The following is a 22,187-nucleotide window of genomic DNA, read 5'->3' as shown; positions in this document are numbered from 1 at the left end:
TACGCCTGCGCCTCCTAAACCCCTCGTGTTGCATTCTGACTGGACCGCGTATCCCCAACTGGCCCCGCCTCCCGGCTCTGCAGGCCGGAAGCCGGGCTGACGCACTTCCGGCGCGCGTGAGGCCCGTGCGGCGCCTGCCGGGCTTGCCGGGCTTCGGCTCGGGCGTCGACCTAGGGGCGTCTGCGGGCGGCTAGGGCGCTCCCGGTGGCGGCGGGGCGAAGCGCAGAGGCAGCGCGCGGGGGCCGGCGGGGAGGTTCGAGGCGGGACGCGATGGGGCCAGGAAAACTCGGGAGGAGGGCCACCGGCTCTGGGCCTGGAATGGGGACGCTGGCGAGGGCTGGGGCCGCCAGCCGGTGAGATGCTCTGGGCCGGCATCTTCCCCCGCGGGCACCTCCTTTCCTCCCACGGGCTGCCAGTCCCACGAAGCGGTCTCTGGGACGCTCTTAGGCGCCCAGGTGGATCGTACCATCCATCGGAGGGTTGCCGGGGCCCCGGAGCTCTAAAATGCGGCCAGCCCAGCGGCACGGGTAGTGAGCGTGACACACACCGGGCGTCAAGGCCGAGGACGGGAGGGGAGTGTACGCAAGTCCCTTGATGCCTTTTTATACGGACATGATGGAATATTTTGTATACGTTGGGTTAAGTAAAAGTATTAAATTTTATGTTTTCATTTTTTTTTTTTAACGTGGCTTTAGAACATTTAAAGTAGCATACGTGGCCGGAATGTTACTTCCGTCGGGCGGCGCAGCTCTGAACCGAGCAGCTCCTTTTTCTTCTTTTTCTTCGGGGCTCAAAACCTAACCCCCCCATCGCCCACCCCCTTGAGATTCCTTTCTTCTCCGTTTGTGTTCACTTTCTCGGTTACGAAACGCCACCCAATGCCGATTTTAAGACTCATCATCGATTTAATAACTTAGCAGGAAAAACGGAAACACGTTAAAGGTACACATTGGCTGTGTAATAGCATCCTGATTTCAGAAGTGGGAAAGTATAGAAAAAAGATGGTTTTGTGTTTCTGAGAGTTTGTATTTGTGGATACGTTGTTCATGAGGGTGTGTTTTCTCAGCTCCTAGAATAGGAATTCCAGGTTCTCTGTGCCTCTCCCCCAGTGCCAGTAGAGCAAGGGCCAGGCTGGGGAGGTTGTACCTGCTGGGATGCTTGTCTGCCTTACGGGGGACCTTTACAGGACTTGGACACGTGTCTCTGGCTGTGGCCTCCACTTCAGGTCAGTTGGGTGCCAGCCTGCTGAGCAGCAGTGCTTCATAAGTAGCAGGGGCAGGAGTTCCCGTCGTGGCGCAGTGGTTAACCAATCTGACTAGGAACCTTGAGGTTGCAGGTTGGATCCCTGGCCTTGCTCAGTGGGTTAAGGATCCGGCATTGCCGTGAGCTGTGGTGTAGGCTGCAGACGCAGCTCGGATCCCACGTTGCTGGCTGGGATCCCACGTTGCTGGTTGTGGCTGTGGTGTAGGCTGGTGGCTGCAGCTCCGATTAGACTCCTAGCCTGGGAACCTCCATATGCCGCGGGAGCAGCCCTAGAAAAGGCAAAAAGACCAAAAAAAAAAAAAAAAAGTAGCCGGGGCAGGCGTGCTCTGCTGCTCTCTGGGGACAGGTGGGGTTTGGTTCACGTCTGCTGCCCGGTCTCCCAACACTTTAGTGATTGCCACCACTGTTTACAGACCACAACCTGGGGCCTGAGACAAGGGACTTTAGTACTGTGTCTAGATTTCGGAGACACTCATGAAGTCAGAGTTTGGATGCCCAAGTGTTGGGACATCAGGTTTTTCAGCTGATGGGGGCATAGCACGATGTTGATTAGTTTGTGATGGTTTGGAGGCAGCTAAGCCCCAGAGCAAAGAGAATACTAGGAATGGGGAGAACAGACCAGATGCAGAACAAAGACTGAGTTGCTGGCTGTGGTTGAGCCTCACTCTGGTTGAGTCTGGGCCTCCATGGCCAAAGCCAAGGTCTGTCGGGACACACCTTGGGACTCTGGCATCTCTCTGGACCCAGCACAGCTGCTTCAGGGCGTCCTCCAGGGGTCTCATGCTCAGAAAAGGTGCCTATTAAACATCGGTTGAACAATTGCACTGCTCAAATGTCTTGATACGTTTCATTCTCAAAAACAGTCCTCAGCATAAAACAACTCCCTTTCACCCTGTGGGTGCTCTTTCCTGACTGCAGCTTCCCACCATGGAGCAGCAGTGGGGACAGAGGGCCACAGCCCTGCCTGTGGGCGAGCTGAGACACATGTGAGAAGCAGGTGCAGTGGTGAGCATGGCCCTGGGGGACTGAAGGGGGCCCTGATTGTAAAGCCTGACAGGGGGGGGACACAGAGGAGATTTTAATAAACTACCATAACTGGTGACCAGTCACATCAAATGCCAACCTGGTCTCTGCTGCCACCCTCCTCAGTGGAAGGAAGGTCTACCTGGGGGGTGACGGGTCACGGCCGGAGGCAGAGGAGAGGTCCCAGGCGCTGGCTCACTAGGGCGGGGAGGCCAGGCCCAGGGATTCAGAGCTGTACAGACAGGCTTGGCAGGCGACTAGGAGGGTCAGGTTAGACTTGGAACCTGAGAGACACGTCATACAGGTCCTGCAGGTGCCCTCGTGTCATCCTCCGCCAGGGGAGGAGCCAGGACAAAGTCCTGGCTGTTGGCAGTGTGCCTGTACAACTTGGCACTTGAGGTCTCAGGTCACCTGTCACACTAAAGCCTGAAAAACCCAAGGGCAAAAATAGGCCTTTTGGCCCAGTGGAGCCTCAGAAGGTCCTTGCCCAATCAACCCAACTGCTGACAGTACAGGCCAGCCCCAGGTCTGGATTCCCATGGACCTCTTAGCAAGTGGACTGGGAGAGCTCACGTGGCTGTGGCTCCTGCACCAGCTGGGACTGGAGCTGCTGCTCTGGAGCCTCATCCCTCCAAAGGCAGGCGCATCTGAGTTGAGCGGGAAGGGCCTTGGGCCTGGGAACCTGGAGCTGCGGTCTCAGCACCTCCCCTGCTTGGCAGGCCGATCCTGCTGGGGCCAGTCCAGAGGCCCCTGTGGATCTCATCTGGGGTCTACAGCTGCTGTAGGTGGCATCTTGTCCTGCCAGCCAGCACAGGGCCCAGCCTCCGGAGTGCCAGAGGCCTCAGTAAGGTAAGGAAGGCCACAGTGGTGACTGGCCTTGTAGGAGCCACCCTGGCACGGCCTGTGGTCACTGACCTGGAAGTGGGGGCAAAAGGTACCTCCAGGTCCACCCCAGTTGGCGATAAGCTCCTGGAAGGGTTTACCCTCCGATAAGTGCTGGGAAAAATGTCAGGTCCCAGGAGGCGCGGCAGCAAGCTCTGGGCGTGGCAAGCTCTGCACTCGACACGTAGCTTTTCTCACCAGCTCGGATCACAAAGGGAACAGATTTTACAATTCGCACCCAGCTATAAAGAGGAACTAACCCTCTTGTCGGGAGCTGCAGTTTCCCTCGTGCCCTTCTCTGGGGCCACCTCGGTTCCCAGGTGCCCCACCACCCTGAGGCCTTGCCAAGACTGTGCCGGCTGGCAGGAAAGGCTGTGGGGCACGTGGCACCTCCGCACAGCGAGGGTCCCCATCTCCTCCCGCTGACCCACCTCTGGGCCCTGGCCCTTCCTGTCCCACAGCGCCCTCTCCATCGGCCCTGCTCTGCATGGTGCCAACGTCCCCTCCGCCCTCCGGCCCAGCTTGGAGTCCCTGATACCCGTGGGACCCTGACCTCCCACCTCAAGCCCTGCGTCTGCTGTGGACTCTCCAACCAGGTCCCTCTCCTTTGGGGCTGGAAGTGTTTCCTCTGAAGGCTCGGACAGCGCTGGCGACCGTGGTGCAGGGGCCCGCTTGGGGCAGTGGACACGCAATGGGCCCAGGGCCTGCCTGCACCCACATCCCCCGCAGGACCTGCCAAGCCTCACGGCAGCACTGGCCTCGCGGGCTGCTGTGACCGAGAAAAGATTTTAAACCCAGCCTCTTTCAACAGCCGCAGCAGCAGCAGCCACTGCTCCTGGCCCCTGGCCACCCCGTGGGTGCCCTGGAGTCACCCCCCCCCTCCCTTCCCCTTTGGGAGACGAGTAGCAGACACCCTGGCTCCTTAGGGGGAGTTTATTTCCCGGTCAGAAAAGGAGAAGCAGGGACAGGCTCCTGTGCGTTCTAGGCCAGGGGCCTGACCAGGGAGGGGGTGTGGGGGCGGCAGAGGGGACGGCTCCAGCTGTGCAAGCTTGGTCCCACAGTTGTCCTGGCTGGGTCCAGGAAGGGCCTGGCTGGGGATGGTGGCACCAAGCCTGGGGGCAAGGCGGCAGGCCAGTGGGCCCAGAGGACGGCACGTATGGAGGCAAGAAATACTGACAGGCCAGGCAGGCGACTCGAGGCCGGCAGGCCCAGGTGGGACAAGTAAGGCTTGGCCACTGGCTCCGTCGGCCAAGGGCCCTCTGCCGGGGCCTGGGCTCCAGGCACTGCCCACGGGCCAGAGAAGGCAGAGGCGGGAGGACACCCAGCCTCCCAGATGGGAGTGGAAGCCACTGGAGTTTTGGCAATTTGGCTTTCCCGAGCCCCAGGAGCCGTCCCACAGCGCTGGCCGGGGAAGGGGGGCCGGCCAGGCCCGGGCAGACTGGGGAGCAGCACACCCCACACACCTCCCCGGGCCACAGGGAGCGCGGACAGGGCAGGGACCGGGGGAGACCACATGCTCATGCAGACACGGGGTTAGAGGTTAGGGCCGCCCCCCCAGCACGCGTTCACATGTTAAGGCATCATGGTTAGACGGTCACTGACAGCGGTGGATGGACTGACCGGGGAGAAGTGAAAGCGGGAGGACAACCGGCCCCGCCAGGCCCTACGCGGTACAGCCCGCCCCCGCCGGGAAGGGGGCCACGGTGGGAGCCAGGGCGACTGGAGGCCCAGGGACCCGGGCACCCAGAGCTCCCACGCGATGCCCGACTCTCCTGGGGGAAGCCAGGGCCGCGGGTCGGGTCAGGAAGGTGGGGACTTCGAGGACACCGAAGGGGAGACAAGGCCTGGGAGGAGCCCACCCCCCCCCAGCACAGGCGGAAGCAGCAACGACACTAGACCACCGAGGCGGCTGGGTCTGCGGGCTGGAAGGGTGGAGGGGCGGGCGGCCAGGAGGCAGACGGGGAGAGGCGGCAGTGTGGGTGGCCCTGGCGGCACTTTGGTCTGGGGTCCGGGGGATGGGGGGGGTGGGGGGGCACGTCCTCGACCTCGGCCGCCCTGCCCGCCTCCCTCCGGCCGCAGCTCAGTCCTTCCACTCCTTCTTGATGGTGAGGTTCCACTCCCAGGACAGGTGGTCGGTCCTGTCGTCGTCTGTGAAGCGCGACTTGATGCTGTAGCTGCCTCGAGCCAGCATGCCCTTGGGCGCCTCCTCCATGGGCGTCAGGAACTCATACTCCTCCGCCCGGGGCCCGTAGCTCCCCACCATGTAATCGGTCTTGTCGACTGCGATGCAGGGAACACAGCCGTCAGGAGGCAGCTCTGCTCCCCACCCCCCGGGTCTCCCTCCCTCCTGGGGGCTGGGGGCCCCGCTCACTCACTCTTGACCCCCTTCCTGTACGTGTGCTGGATGTACTTCATGCCCGACACGATCTCTCGGTTCACCTGCAGGGAGGCACCCCGAGCAGGGCTCAGCGAGGCTTTCCCACCCAGGCCCCGCACCTCCCCGACGCCGGCGCCTTACCCGGAAAGAGATCTTTATCCGGTATTCCACACCCTCCTTCAGCACAAAGGATTGCTTCTTGAAACTCTCCAGATCTCCTGAATTTGAGAGAAAGACCATGCTAGGAAGTTCACCCAAAGGAAGTCACCTCCCACCATCCTGGGCACCCCAGACGCAAGACTGGAAAAGCCACAACCCCTGTAAGAGGACTCGGCTGCACTTCTTGTGCTCCCCAGCAGAGGGCGCCAGCAGCCCGAGAAACTATTTTTAGCGGAAGCAGCCGACCGCTGCGGCCCCAGCCAGGAACCTCGGAGAGGCCACTCACCTGTCAGGTCCAGCTCTAGAGGCCCTGGGGCAGTGCTACACACCAGGGTCAGGCGGGTCACCACGACATTGGGGACGTTGGGGTCTGCAAAGTGATCGCAAGTTAGAATTCTGCGGGGGCGGGGGGGGGGGGGGTAAATAGCGGCAGACACCCAGGAAAGCCACGGGTACCCGCGCTCCTGTCCACTCACCAGCAGACACGGCCACGCGGCCCAACAGGGCCTCCTTGTACTTGCGCAAACTCTCGTCGTCCTTGTCCAGCTCCTGGATCTCCTGGATGCTCTTCTGGGCCGGGGGCTTGTAGTTGACCGAGTGCTCGTCCTCCTCGTTCTCAGCTGCAATCTGTGCCAGCTGCTCGGCGGTGGGCTCCTGCTCAGCCATGCTCTCTTCTAGCGGGGTCTGGGACACCTGTGGGCAGGGTGGCATGGGCTGTGGCAGCCTGGAGGAACCCAGCGTCGCCCCTTCTAGCCCTTCTGCAGGTCCCACTGGTGATCAGTGTTGGATCTTCCTCCACAGGTGGCCAAGCCTCCATGTGGGCCCAAGAGCAGGCGCATCCTCTGTAACAGGAAGGCCATGACAGCCAGAACGTCGAAAAGGGCCCGGAAACAGTCTCCCGAGGCCCAGAAGGGCCACCTTCACCTCCTCATCCTGCCCACCTCAGGGGACCCAATTCCAGGTCCACAGTATCCAGGGCTAGAGAGGCCCCAGCCTGCCCCTTGCAAAGACCAGGGACAGCTCCCCTGCTTCCAGGAAGCAGCAGCACCCCAGACCTACCTAGCAGGGTCAGGACCAAGTCCTGCTGCTTGTCCTGAATCGCCCAGGGGCTCACCTCAAGAGATCCCTCCTACTGACTATTGCTGATCGGTCTGTTCCTTCAGGCCTGTCCTAAATGTCTGTGCAGGCTACAAGTTAGTTCTTTCTCACCCTACAAACACAAGGCTCTCCTAAGGCTCAGATGACAGGGCTAGCCTGAGTCGCACAGATAAATCCTGAAATGGAACGAGGGACCCTAAATGTCTGCCAACCTTATCTCCAGCTGTGAGGGTTCAGAGACCTAGAATTTGGAAACTGCTCTAGACGTGTGGGAATTTCAGGAGCCCCCTTCGGGACCCTCGCCCAGAAGAGCTCGCAGCAGTGCCATCAAAGAGAGGAGCAGTGCATAGGGCAGCCACTGGTCTTCTTTCACTAAGAATGACCATCGCATACCCCCCCCGGAATCCCCGAGCAGTATCTGAAACCCGCTCGGACCCGACTCGGTGGTGTGGGAGGTGGGTCAGGGCCGCCGTTGTCCGTAAAGACAGCCAAAGCCGGGATGTGCGCGCGGACAAGATCTCACAAAGGGCCGCGGGGGACCCGGAACCACCCGGCCGCCGAAGGCAGGGTGGGGCCCGGCCCGTATTTCCAGACCTCCTAGTCGCTTCCTCTGGAATTCCTCTAGAAAGCTCACGCCCTAACGCCACTCAAGCGCGGCCGCAGGCGACAGGATCCTCTAAGTGCGATCGCGCGGCGCGCACTTCCTGCAGGGCCCGCAATCTGGACAGGGCGCGGCAGGCGCGCGGGGTGGGGCGCGGGGGCCACACGGCTCAGGCGAGTGGGCGTCCGGCCGGAGCAGGCTGGCGTGCACCGGCGAGGAGGGAGCCGCTGAGCACGAGCTGCGACCACAAAAGAGGCCTGCACCTCTGTGCATCCCCAGCTCCCGCCCCCGGCCCCTACGCCCCCACCTCTCGCCTTCCAGCTCCCCCGCCGCCGCCTCCCTCCTCCGGCGTCCCCGATTCGCACGTGGGCTGCCCCGGCGCCCCGGCCGCCGCCCGCTGTCACCGCCGCCCCCGCCCAGCGCAGACCCTTCGGGTGGGCAGGCAGGAGGGCGGGGCGGGCGGGGCGGGCGGCGGGAACAAAGGCGCGGCCCCCCGCCTCCCCCTCCGCGGCTGCCCCGCCCGCTAGCCCACCGCACCAGCCGGCCCCGCCGCCCGCGCTCACCGGAGCCTCGACCGCGCCGCTCTCGCGCTCCCTCCCGCACGGAATGACGAACGTCGCCGCCCCACCCGCGCGCGCCCGGCCGGCCACTTCCGGGATCACGCGACTTCCGCTCGCGCCGGGCGGGCTCCGGAGAGCGCATGCGTGCGCGGGGGCTGCTGGGAGCGCGCCGCGGCCATCTTGAGATCCCGGCTTGTGGGCGCGTCCCGCGTGGGCAGCGAGCGGGGAGCCCTGTGGAGGCCGGTAGGGTTGGGGTTCTGCGCCCTTTGGCACCTGCGTTTCCTGGTCCGGGGCGTCCCCGCGGGTCAACCCGCAAGCTAAAGGGGCGAGGCAGTGGCTCGCGGACGGTGGGCGTGGCACGCGAGGCGCAGGCGTGTCTCTCGGGCACGCAGCCGTCACACCGCGGGGACGCGCTAGTCGGGCAGCCCCCGTCCCCGAAACCAGCGCGCCGTCCCTGCCTTTCCTTCCTTTCCAGACCCGTCAGCGTTTGGCCGCCCTGCCGGGAGCGCCCCTTCACGAAGAGAAACTCAGCATCGGGAGCGGCTCTGTGCCGCTCGTGACTCCGGAAGCCCCTGGCTCAGCCGCCACCGTCCCCCGGGGTCTCCACCCGGAGCGCCGGGGCTGGGGGCGCGCGTGATTTGTGGCCGGCGGGATGGAGCCCGCGCTGCCGAGGGCCCCCCAGCGCTCGTCTCTCCGCGTGGGGTCCAAGCCCTCCGCTCCACGGCGCGGTCACGTACGCTCACCTGGATGGCGCATCGGCTTGTTAGGCGGTAGAAGCGATAGAACTGCGAAATACTGATCTTAGTATTTTTGGAAATGTCTCAACTTGCGCCAGTTTGGGGAATACTGTCAGCTTTCTGTGTAGAAAGTTGAGCTGGCCAAAGGCAGAGCATTCCAAGCTGGTTGGTTCCTGGGATGTGCTTCGCAGGCGTCCTGTTACTGGAAGCTGCAACGCCAGAGCCGGGCGTCCTGCCTCGCTGCCAAACTGCTTTCCAGTAACCCAAGTGCCTTTTACTTTATTTATTCTTTTTTTTTTTTTTTTTTGTCTTTTTTTTGTCTTTTTGCTATTTCTTTGGGCCGCTCCCGCGGCATATGGAGGTTCCCAGGCTAGGGGTTGAATTGGAGCTGTAGCCACCGGCCTATGCCAGAGCCACAGCAACGCAGGATCCCAGCCGTGTCTGCAACCTACACCACAGCTCACGGCAACGCCGGATCCTTAACCCGCTGAGCAAGGGCAGGGACCGAACCCGCAACCTCATGGTTCCTAGTCGGATTCGTTAACCACTGCGCCACGAGGGGAACTCCTATTTATTCTTTTTTTTTTTTTTTTTCTCTCGCTTTTTTTAGGGCCGCAGCCGTGGCATATGGAGGTTCCCAGGCTGCGGGTCACATCAGAGCTACAGCTGCTGGCCTACACCACAGCCACAGCAACACGGGATCCAAGCCTAGTCTGCAACCTACACCACAGGTCAGGGCAACTCCGGATCCCCCTGAGTGAGACCAGGGATCGAACCCAAAACTTCATGGTTCCTAGTCGGATTTGTTTTCGCTGGGTCCCACACCGGGAACTCCCCCAAGTGCTTTTTAAAAAAATACCAGGCTCTTACATACATCGTCTGTTGCTGTGTAAAAGCAGGCCATGAAATTTAGCCACTTGAAACGACCAATTTTATTATTTTGCATAGTGTCCAAGGATCAGGGAGCCCCTCTGCAGGGTAGTTGTGGCTTTGGGTTTTGTATGAGGCTGTGGTCAAGCTGGGAACCAGGGACTTGGTCTTTGGACATCTGCAGGAATTCAAGCTCATGCCTGCGCTGTGGGCAGGAGGCTCGGGTCCTCCCTTTGGGGAGGAGGATTCAGTTCCCTGCTTCCTTCGGCCTCCCTCCCGAGTGAGGCCTCAGAACAAGAGTAAGCTCAAGACACAGCCTTAGTGTCCCTCACAGCGTCGTGTCAGACGTGCCGCCACTGCTGCCTCTCCTGCTGGCGACACAGACCGTGTCTGGTACAATGTGATGGGCGCCCACAGGGGCACCAGAACAAGGGGGCAGCCCCCACGCGAGGTAGTAAGAATGGGGTTAAGAAGCCCAGTGGACCTGCCACCCACTTCTGCAGGTACCAGCTTGTGGCCCGTCTTGTTTGATCTGTGCCCTCCTTTCTCCACATGCAGCAAGTGTGAAGCAAACCCAGAGGCTGTCAGCCCGAGGGCCTTCCACACCCTCTCTCGTGGCATTTTGGCAGCTGCACTCCGCGAGCAAGTGCTCCAAGAGGCCTTCTGAGGCTCCTTGCTCCCAAGCCCAAGTTCAGCCAGGCCAGGTTCAAGGGCAGAGTTTGCCACAGAGCCCAAGCGTGAGAGCGGGTGAGAGTCTCAGGGGTGGAGACAGGTGAAGGTGTAGCCAACACACAATTCCACAGCAGGGAAGGAGGTTACGAACCGCTCCACTCTGGCCACAGGTCTCCAGACAAGCGTGAGCAGGAAGCTGCCTTCTCTGTGACAGGGACTCACGCCGTCTGGAACAGCGGGAGCAGCTCCCAGCAGCGCAGTCAGGTCCCGTAGCAAAGGCTTTGAGGCGCTCGGCTCAGAGGTCTCTAAGGAGTCACAGTTACTCTCAGGGAGGGCGTCTACCAGTTGTTCCTTCTCTTCCAGTGGCACATTGTCCATCAAACTTCTCATCTAGGAGCTCCCGTTGTGGCTCTGGGTTAAGAACCTGACACAGGCCTGGCCTGGCTCCAGGCTGTGGCCTAGGTCCCAGATGGAGCTCTGATACCCTGTGGCTGTGGTGTAAGCTGGCAGCTGCAGCTCCGATTCGACCCCTAGCCTGGGAACCTCCATATGCTGCAGCTGCAGCCCTGGGGAAAAAAAAAAAAAATCACACCATAACAGAGACTCACCTCTTAATCAGAAGGGAAGCCAAGGACTGTGGCCTCTCCTCTCCTTTTAAAACACACCCCCTGCCTCCTAGCAACCTCAAGGGCCTCTTCCTGTGCAGGGCCTGGGTGCGGGGAGGCTGAGGGTGTGGCTTCTCTTTGAAAATTAGGCTAAGGACCCAGAAGACCTGCTCCTGAGCACCAGGCAGACGCCTCACGCTCTGATGTTGGGAACGTGGGACCATAAGGCGAGTTCGTTTCACGTCAAGTTTTGGAGTCATTTACAGACCCGACCAAGGAAATTAACAAGTTCAGGAGCCATTAACAAATGGCTCAGTGGGTTGGGGATCCAGCATTCTCACTGCTGTGGTGAGGGTTCAAGCCTTGGCCTAGGCGCTTCCATGCAGTGGGTGTGGCCAAAAAAAGAAAATGAGTTTTTAAACATCATTCAAGATCTGACCAATATTTTCCTTGACTGTTCTGAGCTGAGTTTCACACCTGGCGTTAGTTGCAGCAGCATCTCCGTCGACAGGATCGGTCTCCCTGCTCTGCACAGCGTCCTGTGGAAGGACCAGGTCACTGGTCCTGAAGAGTCTCCGGGACCAGCTGGCAACACCACACCAGTGCTGACACCTGCCCTTGATCTTTTCTGCAGGTGCGGGAGGGGCCCGCAGGAGCCGGACTCCAGGATTGTGACGTGTTTCTGCACCATCGCAAGGGAGGGTTGATTCTATTTTGAAACTTTTATCAAATTAGCAAAGAACCCGAGAAATATGATGCGGCATGGCCACACCCCAGCGCCTGTGACTAACAAATACTACTACGTGTTAATTATTTTTTGTCTTTTTAGGGCCACATCCGTGGCATATGGAAGTTCCCAGGCAAGGGGTTGAACAAGAGCTACAGCTACCAGCCTACACCACAGCCACAGCCACACTGGATCCTTAACCCCCTGAGCAAGGCCAGGGATCGAACCTGTGTCCTCATGGATACTAGTTGGGTTCACTACCAATGACCCCCAGTGGGAACTCCAATGCATATTAATATAAAAAGGCTCTGATGGGAAGTTCCTGTTGTGGCTCCCGTGAGCTGTGGTGTAGGTCACAGACACAGCTGCTGCTCTGTGGCTGTGGCTGTGGTGTAGGCTGGCAACTGCAGCTCCAATTCAACCCCTAGCCTGGGAACATCCATATGTTTGCTGTGAGTGCAGCCCTAACCACCCCCCAAAGTAAAAAAACCCTGTGATGAATGAAAACTTTTCACATTATTCAAGTAAAAGTATTTAATGACACAGAAAGGCAACCGGTTCTCTTACAGCGTCACTAAGGGATCCTTTACACAATCCACCCACTGAAAGTGTACAATTCAACGATTTCCTCGCCAATCTGTGGACGTGCCTAATGATCACTCCAATAACGTCCCCTTGAGATGCCTGTGGTCGGTGCCCACTCCAGCCTCCCCGCCGCACCCCAGACCCTGGCAACCCCGTCCCGCTTTCCGCATCTGTACATCCTCCTTCCTGGACGTTCGTTTTGCGTCCGTGGACTCACACCACCTAGAGGATCTTGCATCTGCGAGCTCACCTGACGGTCTGGGTTCCATCTAGAGCGTCCTGGTTTTTGTGTAAGTACAGTGGCCCATTTTGCTGTATTCACTTGCTGGTTGATGGACTTTGGGTTCCTTTTTGCTGTCAGAACATCTGCACTTTGCTGGCCTGAAGGCATGTTCCTTTGTCCTGGGTTCACTCCCGAGAGGAGTGGAATTCCCCACTTTGCAGGCGGATGGACCATCTTGCAATCCAGAGAAGGTTCTAACTGGGCACACCCTTGCCAACACTTGGCATTGTCTTTTTGACCGAAGCTGTCCGAGTGGGTGTGACATGCTGCCTCAATGCTGATTTCATTTCCCTGATGAAGAGTCTCTTATGGTAGAACATCTATTCAAGTTTTTTGTCCATTTTTGTTATTATTGTTTGGCTTTTTAGGGCCGCACCCACAGCACATGAAGGTTCCCAGGCTAGGGGTCAAACAGGAACTACAGCTGCCAGGTTATGCCACAGCAACGCCTGATCCGAGCCGCAGCTGTGACCTACACCACAGCTCATGGCAACGCCGGATCCTCAACCCACTGAGCCAGGACAGGGATTGAACCTGCATCCTCAGGGATGCTAGTTGGGTTTGCTAAACCGCTGAGCTGCTGAGCTCACAGCTTTTTAAATGTATACAGCTAGCTCATTACAGAAGTGAACACAGGTTTATGTGCATGACTTAGTATATGTACTTTCCAGCTCTGTCTGGGAAGGGCCCCGAAGCAGTAACAGCCCTGGAGCAATGAGCACACCCACGGGCGAGATCTTGGTGGCTACATACCAGTCTCCGTGAAAGGAGCCTGGAGCCTCTGGCGGTGCCAGAGTCCCGAAATGCTTAAAAAAGGACACAGCAGGTCAAAAGGGGACAGACAGGAGGAACCTTAACAGTCTGAGCAACAGAGTAACAGTTACCTGGTTATGACTCATAGAATCAAACACCCACAAATCCACACTGATATAAATAACTGAATAAATGGTGGACAAAGAACTGCTCTTTTTTACAAAAGAACTCCAGTTAATGAAATGAAAAGACAATCTACGGAATAGGAGAAAATAGTTTCAAATGATGCAACCGAGAAGGGCTTGATCTCCAGAATATACAAATAACTCATACAACTTGACACCAAAAGATAAATGAATAAATAACCCAAATGAAAAATGGGCAGAAGACCTAAAAAGACATTTCTCCAAGGAAGACATATTAGCTGGCCAACAGGCCCAAGAAAAAATGCTCAACATCACTAATTATTACAGAAACACAAATCAAAACTACAATGAGGTAACACTTTACACTGGTCAGAATGGCCGTCATTAGTAAGTCTATAAATACCAAATGCTGGAGGCGGGGTGGAGAAAGGGTGTCCTCCTATGGTCCAACCACTATGAAACAGCATGGAGATTCCGCAGAAAACTACACAACTACCATACGATCCAGCAATCCCACTCCTGGGCACATATGCAGAAGAACCTTTCATTCAAAAAGATACATGCAAAAGAAAAAACAGAAAAGATACACGTACCCCTGTGCTCACTGCAGCCAAACATGGAAACAAGCTGAACATCTACCCAGACCAGTGGGTTAAGATGTGGTCCATACACACAATGGACTGCGACTCAGCCGTTGAAAGGAAAGAAAGAACGGCATTTGCAGCAACACGGATGGACCTAGAAATTATTGTGCTAAGCGAGGTCTGTCACCAACATCGAATGCTTTCACTTCCATGTGGGATCTAAAACAGGACACACTGAACTTCTTTGCACAACAGACACTGATGCAGACTCTGAAAGACTGATGCTTTCCAAAGGAGACAGGTTGGGGGTGGGGGGCACACTGGGGGTCTGGGATGGAAATGCTATAAAATTAGGTTGTGATGATTGTTGTACAACTATAAATGTAATAAAATTCACTGAGAAATGAAAACAAGATACATGCAAAAAAAAAAAAAAAGACACATGCACATGCATGTTCACTGCAGCACCATTCACAAGAGCCAAGACGTGGAAACAACCTCATCGTCCACTGACAGATGAATGGATTAAGATGTGGTGTGTAGGAGTTCCCGTCGTGGCGCAGTGGTTAACGAATCCGACTAGGAACCATGAGGTTGCGGGTTCGATCCCTGCCCTTGCTCAGTGGGTTAAGGATCTGGGGTTGCCGTGAGCTGTGGTATAGGTTGCAGACGTGGCTCGGATCCCGCGTTGCTGTGGCTCTGGCGTAGGCCGGTGGCTACAGCTCCGATTCAACCCCTAGCCTGGGAACCTCCATATGCCGCGGGAGCAGCCCAAGAAATAGCAACAATAACAACAACAACAAAAAAGACAAAAAAAAAAAAAAAAAAAAAAAAGATGTGGTGTGTATACACAATGGAATACGACTCAGCCATAAAAAAGAACAAAATAATGCCATTTGCATTAACATGGATGGAACTAGAGAGTCTCATACTTAAGATTCATTTAGATTCTCATACTTAGTAAGAAAGACAGATACCCTATGATATCAGGTCCTTGTGGAATCTAAAACATGGCAGAAATGAACCTACTTAGAGAACAGCAACACTCGCATATACAGAGAACAGACTTGGGTTGCCAAAGGGGAGGAGGAGGGAGTGGGAGTTCAGGGCTGACAAGTGCAAACTTTTACATCAGGAATGGACACACAGGGGGCCTGCTGCAGAGCACAGGGGACTATGTGCAATCGCCCGTGATGGATCACGCACAAAGGGGGGATGAGAGAGTGGGTACAGATGTATGACTGGGTCACTCGGCTGTACAGCAGAAAGGGGCAGACCACTGTAAATCGACCATATTAAACAACTGTAAAAAAAAGAACTCCAATTAACATGGAGAGAATGAGCAAAATTTAAGAACTCACCATTAAACGTCACAGTAACAATTACTGCACCGTGGGTGCTGAGATGAGAGAGTGAAGTGGGGCGAAACAAGGATTCACCTGGTGCCGTTTCTCCACCCGCGGATTTAGGAATTACACAGTGGGGGTGGGGGGGGGGACCCAACTCTCCGATCCAGAAGCCGGCGGCTCCCGCTGATCCACACAATCAAGGCCACCGCCTCGGCCACGAGCCAGACTCTGTGCTGTACCCACAGCACCCCCCGTCTGTGGCATTCCTACCACTGCAGGTGACTCTGGAGAGTTCTTGTGCCGTGCTGTGGGTTAAGGATCCCATGTTACGACGGCGGCAGCTGGGGTCGCTGCGGTGGTGTGGGTTCGATCCCTGGCCTGAGAACTGCTGTGTGCCGCGGGTGAGGCCCAGAAAAAAAAGAAAGAGAGACCCCGCCGCCGCTGTACCAGAGATAAACCTCAAAGCCACTGTGCTGAGTGAGAAGCCAGATCCCTTTGCACGAAAGGCCTGATCCATAAAGCGGACGCATGGAGGCTGGGAAGGGAGCAGAAAGGTGAAGGCTCGTGTGTTCTTCGCGGGGACAAAGGAGTGTGTGCTGGGATTTGAATGTGGCGGTGGATTTGACTGAGTAAATGGGGGAACATCACAATATGTCAATTATGTCAATAAAGCTCTTATCTAAAAAACCTGCAGCAACAAGCTTTTCTCGGGACAGTGTAGGAAAGTGACTGTTCATGCTGTTACCTTTTCGTACTGATGACACAGCTTATCCTACACGCATTGAAACAAAACCACAAAAGGCCACTCTGCCGTCTCTCCTTTTCTTTCCGTCACTGTCTACGGATGTCACCCACACCCGTCCCCAAAGGCTGGGCCCTGGGAGCCCTCCCCCAGGCCAAAAGCCAGCAGTCAGGCCCCAGGACCTCCGCCCTCCGGCAGGCACACTGAAGGTCTGGCTCATCCCAGGTTCTCACCCCAGGTCCTTTGCACCTACTTTCCTCTCTGCCAGCAAGGCTCCCTCCCCACATATCCACATGCACACAAGTCCCCCTCGTCACAAGGCCCCCACCCTCTGCTTTCTTCCAGAGCCTTGTCACCACCTGGCAGCCTGCTTCCCCATCTTTCCCGACTGGAATGTACGTTCCTGGAGAACGCAAACGCGCAAGTCTCTATTCCTGCCTCTCTCGCTTCCAGTGCAGCCGTTAGCCTGTGTCACCGCATCTGCTCTGTTTCCTACACCAGAGCCGCAGCCCCTGCAGGCCAGAACTAAGCCCTTGTTTGGAGGACAACCTGCAGCTGAGCAGACACACCAACCTTCTGGGGTTCCAAACCCCGTCTGGGGAGTGTGACCCCCACTCCGCGACCTCGCCTGAGCCTCCTGCTGGGTTTCACACCTGCAAGGGGACAGAGCTCTTCCTTCTCATTCCGGTTGCTTGGTAACCTGTGTACCTTGGCTCAAGCACGCACGTGCCAAGAAAGTGCCCAGGAGTCGACACCTCTTCCCGGGAGCCCCCCAGCAGCAGCTCCTCAGGCCAGGCAGGCCCGGGGCTCCAACCCCTGTGCGCGTGCCCGCCCTCCCCCAACGCCAGCTTCCCCCTCAACCCCTTCAAAACCCGGAGGGATGACGGCTGAGCGGCCGAGGGAGGCCCGCACACTCCTGCACCTCACCGACCTTCCGCCAGATCGCAGGGCAGGAGGCTGGCTGGGGCGCATCCCAGTGGGGGCCTGACCCTGCGAGCGGGGCAGCCGCAGCCAGCTGGTACGCGAGGCGCCGGTCGGGCAAACACGCAAACACGCGAAGGAGAAAATGAGCACGAGCGCCAAGACCTCTCCCCCCTCCCTTCCCTCCACCACTATTTCGGGGATGAAGCGCTGGCCGGCGCCCCGGGCACCACCCTCAGGTGACCGGACGCCTGATGGGCCCGGAGCAGGGGGCTGTCCCTGCACGTAGCACCACCCTTCCTCCCAAGAGCATCTCACACGGGCAGGGCCGCGCGTGGTCCTCCAGCCTTCGAAGGAAGCCGAGGCTGCCTGCTTCATGAACGGGGAGGCTGAGGTTTGGTGGCCCAGCCTGGTGTCACCCTCCCCCGCCTGTCACCGCTGTGCTGGCGCCCACAGCCTCCAGGCCAGAGATGTCACATGGCCTCAAAGCAGCAACGGTCTGGGGCCATGTGCGCCCACCTGGACCCGACCCTGAGCTCAGCCCCTCGGCCGGCTTTCTCCCTGCGCCGTCCTCCCCACTACCGCCGTCCTCAGCCCCTTCCACGCAGAGCCTGACCTGGCTCAGGCAGCTCAAGTGGCAGCTGCTGGCTCTGCGGTGACAGCCTGGTAACTGGCCGTGGCAGGGCCACTGCCAGGCACACCTCCCTGGTGACTCGCTCCGGCCCTGTCCCCAGTGTGGAAGCCTGGAAGCCCCCTGAGCGGCAGGCCAGGCCTCCCCTCGGCCTCCTCTGCGCCCTAGCAGCCCAGCATCGGGTGGGAGGGGGCGGCCGGGGGCCAGCCCCCCACCCAGCTTGGGCTAAGGCAGAGCGGAGTAGCTCGCAGGAGGGGGCACCCAAAGACGGCTGTGCCCTGAACCCTGCACAGGGCACCCTGACGTCACTGTCCTCCGCTCCTCTGCCCCAGAGACGGTCCAGGCGGCACCTGTGTCTGCCAGCCCCTCCAGCTCCCTGTAGCTCACGTCAGATGCGGCCCCAGCTCCCACTAGCTACGTCACCAAGGCTGTAACGAGGACACCCTCACGGGACTTCTGCTGCGACGACGAAGAGAATCGCACTGCAAAGCCGTCAGGTCACCACGGTTAAATCCCAGTGTCTGGAACCACAGCATCAGAGACAGGAGAGAGAGGCTGAAAGCCAGGGTGCCCACCCCACCCGGCCCCTCACCTCGACGTGCAGGCAGCGAGCCGCAGCTGCGGGCGGAAGACCCTGCTCCACGGCCTCCCACCTGCCGGGCGGGAAAGAGACGAGCTCAGACCTGTGGAACAGACAGGAGAGACGCGGCCACCACCTCCAACCCGCAGGCCCGTGCCCCTCCGGCCACCGGACCCCGGGGGCGCCCAGGCGAGGACCCCAGCACGGGAGGAATCAGGCAGGGCCACTTCTACACACGTTTCTAGTTTATTATGGCAAAGGTGGAAACGCCACCTTCTCCACAACTGCAACCAGTAAAATTTATCCCAAAAATAACTCGGTACAAAACAGGTCTGCTTCAGGATTTAAAAAAAAAGAAAAAGAAAAAAAAAAGAAACCTTTACATGAATTTTAAACCCTATTTTAAAACATAAAAGAAACAAATCCATCACTGGCCACTCAGCCCCAGTCTGTCACCCCCCCCTCCGGGGAGCACGGACGCGACGTCTGGGTCCTGGTCCACGCACGGATTTGCCGGTCTGCTTAGCTGGTGTCCATCTGAAACAGAGGACGAGGGTTCTCGCTCACACCGGGCCTCCCAGGAGGTCCGGGGCCGCCGCCCCGCGTCCTCCTCTGGGACCTACCCTGGCGTTGTAAGCGTCCAGCTGGGCGTCCAACTCCTCCGCGGAAAGCTGCTGCTTCGAACTCCTGCCGGTGCCTCTGCCTCTGCCACGGCTGCCGCCACGGGTGCCTCTCCGGGTGCCGCCACCGCCACCGAAACCTCCGGAACCACGGTTTCTGGTCATGCCCCCTCTGTTTACACTAGCAGGAAGAGGGAACTCACTCTCGTGCCCGGGGGGGCCTGCGAGCTGAGTGGACACCCCAAGGGCCAGCCCCGCCCGGAGGCCGCACACTCACCTCTGTGCAGGCCTCCGCTGCGTGTCGATCTGTGAGGTGACGAGCTGAATGTTCATGGGGCGACCTGCGGCAGAGAACACAAGAGGGCCCGCTCCGTTAGAGGGCTCTGCGGTCGGCCTGCTGGGCACCGCGCCCCAGCCTCCACGCGAGCACTGGGAAGGGGCCTGGGCATCTCGATGCTCCCTCCCGACGAGGCCAACAGCCTGGAGATGCCGCTGGGAGAGCGAGCTCGCGCTGAGCACAGCCCAGCAGCATCCTCCCGGGTCCAGGGCAGGGGGGTGTCTGAAGGGCTCCCGAGTGGAAAGGCCCCTGGTCTCTAGACTACGGCCCCGCGCTCAGAGGCGGACTACGGCGGTTCTGAAGGGCCTTCGCAGAAGGGAGTCTCCTGCAAGGAGCTGCAGGAGGGGAGGACTGGGGCTTGCTTGCTGGAGGGGGTTCACGAGAGGCTGGTCCAGGTGCGCGGGGGAGCGTGAGACGGCAGAACGGGAAGAGGGAGAAAAAGGGGCGACGGCCAAGTGTCCTCAGGCACAGGCGGCCCCACTCCTGGCGCCCGAGGCCTTTCTGGGCGCGGCTCCCGACGCACCGTCCAGGGCCACGCACCGTCCAGGGGTACGCACCGTCCAGGGGTACGCCGTTGTACTGCTTCATAGCTTTCAGGGCGTCTGCTTTCCGCTCAAAGTGCACATCAGCGGTCCCCAAACTGCGGCCCGATCGGTCATAGTGCACAGCCGCCTTCTTCAGAGTTCCAAACTCAGCAAAGAGTTCCTGTGAGTCCGAAAGAGCACTCGTCAGCGAAGCCCTTTTCTTCCTGGCAGCCCAGGGACACTCCCTGGAAGTGTGCACTGCTTTGGGGTATCTCCCTGGGAGGCAGACGTCACGTGTGGGGGGGGCAGGGCAGTGGTAGCGGGAACTGGGGGATGGGATGGGGCAGGGGGACAGCAACTTCCAGGCAGGAGCCGTTGGGCCTGAGGGCTCCTGCCAGTCGGGGGACCTGACACAGGTACCACAGTGCAGGTAAAGCATCACAAAGCCCGCGGGGAAGGGCGCGAGATTAAGTGGCCCTCGCCTTCTACAGAGGAAGACCTACGACACGCCCGAGGACTGCGCCGAGAAGCTGCAAAGGCCAAGATCACAGAGCGAGGGGCTCTAAGCCAAGGTGGATCAGCTCGAAGGGCCCGCTGACTCGGGAGCCCTGACCCAGCCCCTCCCCCGGGCAGATTCGGGCTCACCTTTCCCTCTCCTCCTACTCAAGCCTGCCGCAAAGTCTGAAGTCAAGCGCTGCCATGGAAACTGCCCTGACCTCAGGCAGGCTGGGAGTTGGAGAGGGAACCCAGAGTGTGGGGCTACTCCGGCCGCAGGCACACAGCGGGAAGTGGAGTTCACCAAAAGCGGTTTCCAGTGGATGCCAGAAACCACCTTAAAAAAAGTGTGGAGACACTGTGAGCGCTCACTGGCCTTGCTCTGTCCCCCCACGGCTAAGTAAAACGGCTGGGCTCTGGGAGACCGAACCCAGGAAGGCCCCTCACCCGGACCCAGCCATCTGCAGGACTGACCCCCAAAACGGCATTACTTCACGAGAAAATCAGTTCAAGTGCCTTGGAGAGTGGATTTAAAAAAGAGAAAAAGAAACGGAAAAGAAAAGAGGCTTGAGTCGAAGACGAGACTAAATAAACACTTGCGCCGCTAACGAGACCCAGAGCGTGAGCATAGGTGAGAGAAAGACCGGGACCCAGTTCCACGGGGCTTAAGGCAGAGGGAGCCAGAGATGCCTGTAGCACTCTGCTTCTGCACTTTGTCAGCCCTGCAGAGAAAGGGCTTTCTCCTCCCAAAGCATCACTAAAACGGGCACGAAATAAAGCCGCAGACAGCCGCGCTCTTTCAGGGACGCAGAACCACACGCGTTCAGCCACACTTGCCAGAAAAGGGCAGGCAGAGGCTCCTCACCCCCACGGCGGATGCTTAGCTACCAAAGCCGCGGTGCCTCGGCCCGGCCCGACCCGGGCCTGTCTTCCAGCGCAAACTGAACCAGCAGTTGGACTTTCAGCTCTAGCTTGGCCTTTGCTATGCACTCCAGCAGCCCCTTCCAGGGAGCAGTGGTGGCCAGCCCTCGAGGGCCTGGGAGGGGCTCACTGTCCCAAGGTGGGTGCGGATTCAGGGTCCCGGCCCGTCCCAAACACCACAGTCAGTGCTGTACAGGGTGAGCTGCTCCCGAGGAGAAGCTCCAGTCTCTTACCTGAATATCAGCGTCGGACACGCCAAAATCCAGATTTGACACCAGCAGTTTCCCACCGGTCTCCACGCCGGCACCACCCCCAAAACCGCTGTCGAAAAGGTCGTGTTGCCATTTGTCAGGAAGCTGTTTCGGCTAAAGAAAAAGAAAACGCGACAGAAAAAGACCCATAAGTCGCGCTCCAGGACTCGCCCTCGCCCCCACGGCCACAAGACCTTCCCCCATCGCGGCCCGGGAGGAAGGCACCGAGAGGGGCCCGCAGCCCCCGCTTCCCGCCCGCGGGGCCGCACTTCCCGCAACTTCTCGGTTCCCTCCAACTAACTTCCCGCCGCCAGGGCGGCCGCGCCAACGTCTCCTCGGCCCCCGGCGCCACGAGGCCCGGCGTCCAGCCCAAACAAAGGCCGGTGGGGTCTCGCTTCGGGGCCCGGCTGGCGCGCGACCTCCCCCGTCCGCCCGGCCGGCGCCCGCGCCCCCACCCCCCCGGCCCGGCCCGCCCGCTGCTCCCGCGTCGCGCTGCCTGCCCGCCCCCCGGCCGCGGCCCGCCAGCCGGCCTCCGCACTCACCCTGCTGTAGGGCGCCGGCCGGTTCCTGCCGCCGCCCGCCGCGCCGCGGGCGATGGCCGGCCGGTTCCGAATGGGTCCGCCGCCTCGGCTCACTCGCGCGGCAGCCTGCGCCCCGCCGCCGCGGCCGCCCTGGGAGCCGGCCCGGCCGCGGCCCCTGCCCCCGCCGCGGCCGCCTCGCTGGCTCCGGTTCAGCTTAATGATGTCGTCCAGAGACATATCCATTTTGTCGGCCATGGCGGGCGCGGAATCGGCCTCGGCTGGAGCCCGCGCGTCAGCACGCCGGCGCGTCACTTCCTGCGCCGCGCGGCCTTTTCCGGGCCTGCGTCCTCGGAGCGGCCGCGGATTGGCT

General features: G+C 59.4%; 2 protein-coding genes and 1 long non-coding RNA gene across 12 annotated transcripts; 1 reads left to right on the top strand and 2 right to left on the bottom strand.

Annotated features, from left to right (window-relative positions):
* Positions 1-4,087: 4,087 nt before the first annotated feature.
* On the bottom strand, positions 4,088-8,043 carry ARHGDIA (Rho GDP dissociation inhibitor alpha). 5 transcript variants are annotated; one of them, XM_084982760.1, is made up of 7 exons: positions 7,967-8,043; positions 6,764-7,641; positions 6,181-6,397; positions 5,991-6,074; positions 5,687-5,763; positions 5,544-5,607; positions 4,088-5,448 (listed from the first exon to the last, which is right to left on the bottom strand). In XM_084982760.1, the coding sequence occupies exons 3-7, from the start codon at positions 6,368-6,370 to the stop codon at positions 5,249-5,251; spliced, it is 615 nt and encodes a 204-aa protein (XP_084838886.1). In that variant the 5' UTR covers positions 6,371-6,397; positions 6,764-7,641; positions 7,967-8,043; the 3' UTR covers positions 4,088-5,248.
* A 102-nt stretch (positions 8,044-8,145) lies between these two features.
* Positions 8,146-13,896, top strand: LOC110255935 (uncharacterized). Of its 3 annotated transcripts, XR_014820573.1 has the most exons (4): positions 8,146-8,206; positions 8,439-9,311; positions 10,777-11,201; positions 11,971-13,896. It is a non-coding gene; the product is annotated as an uncharacterized LOC110255935 (long non-coding RNA). The 3 variants fall into 3 exon arrangements; XR_014820572.1 differs by lacking the exon at positions 11,971-13,896 and having other exon boundaries at positions 8,439-9,039; positions 10,777-11,256; XR_014820571.1 differs by lacking the exon at positions 11,971-13,896 and having other exon boundaries at positions 10,777-11,256.
* A 4,479-nt stretch (positions 13,897-18,375) lies between these two features.
* ALYREF (Aly/REF export factor) lies at positions 18,376-22,132 on the bottom strand. Of its 4 annotated transcripts, none has more exons than XR_014820557.1 (6): positions 21,839-22,132; positions 21,279-21,410; positions 19,646-19,810; positions 19,046-19,109; positions 18,772-18,949; positions 18,376-18,685 (listed from the first exon to the last, which is right to left on the bottom strand). XR_014820557.1 is itself a non-coding variant. In XM_021066430.2 (6 exons), exons 1-6 carry the CDS (start codon positions 22,070-22,072, stop codon positions 18,671-18,673), a joined length of 771 nt encoding a protein of 256 aa, XP_020922089.1. In that variant the 5' UTR covers positions 22,073-22,132; the 3' UTR covers positions 18,376-18,670. The 4 variants fall into 4 exon arrangements, 2 of the variants coding, with proteins under 2 accessions (XP_020922089.1, XP_020922091.1); XM_021066430.2 differs by having other exon boundaries at positions 19,663-19,810; XM_021066432.2 differs by having other exon boundaries at positions 18,772-18,940; positions 19,663-19,810.
* Between the last annotated feature and the right edge of the window lie 55 nt (positions 22,133-22,187).

Source organism: Sus scrofa, chromosome 12, assembly GCF_054392235.1.
Source record: "Sus scrofa isolate SSC_HxYL_T2T_F1_AM1 chromosome 12, Sscrofa_HxYL_maternal_Yorkshire_Landrace_v2.0, whole genome shotgun sequence".
Taxonomy (NCBI): Eukaryota; Metazoa; Chordata; class Mammalia; order Artiodactyla; family Suidae; genus Sus; species Sus scrofa.
The sequence above is the reverse complement of the archived record's forward strand: the minus strand, read 5'-3'. Positions and strand labels throughout refer to the sequence as shown.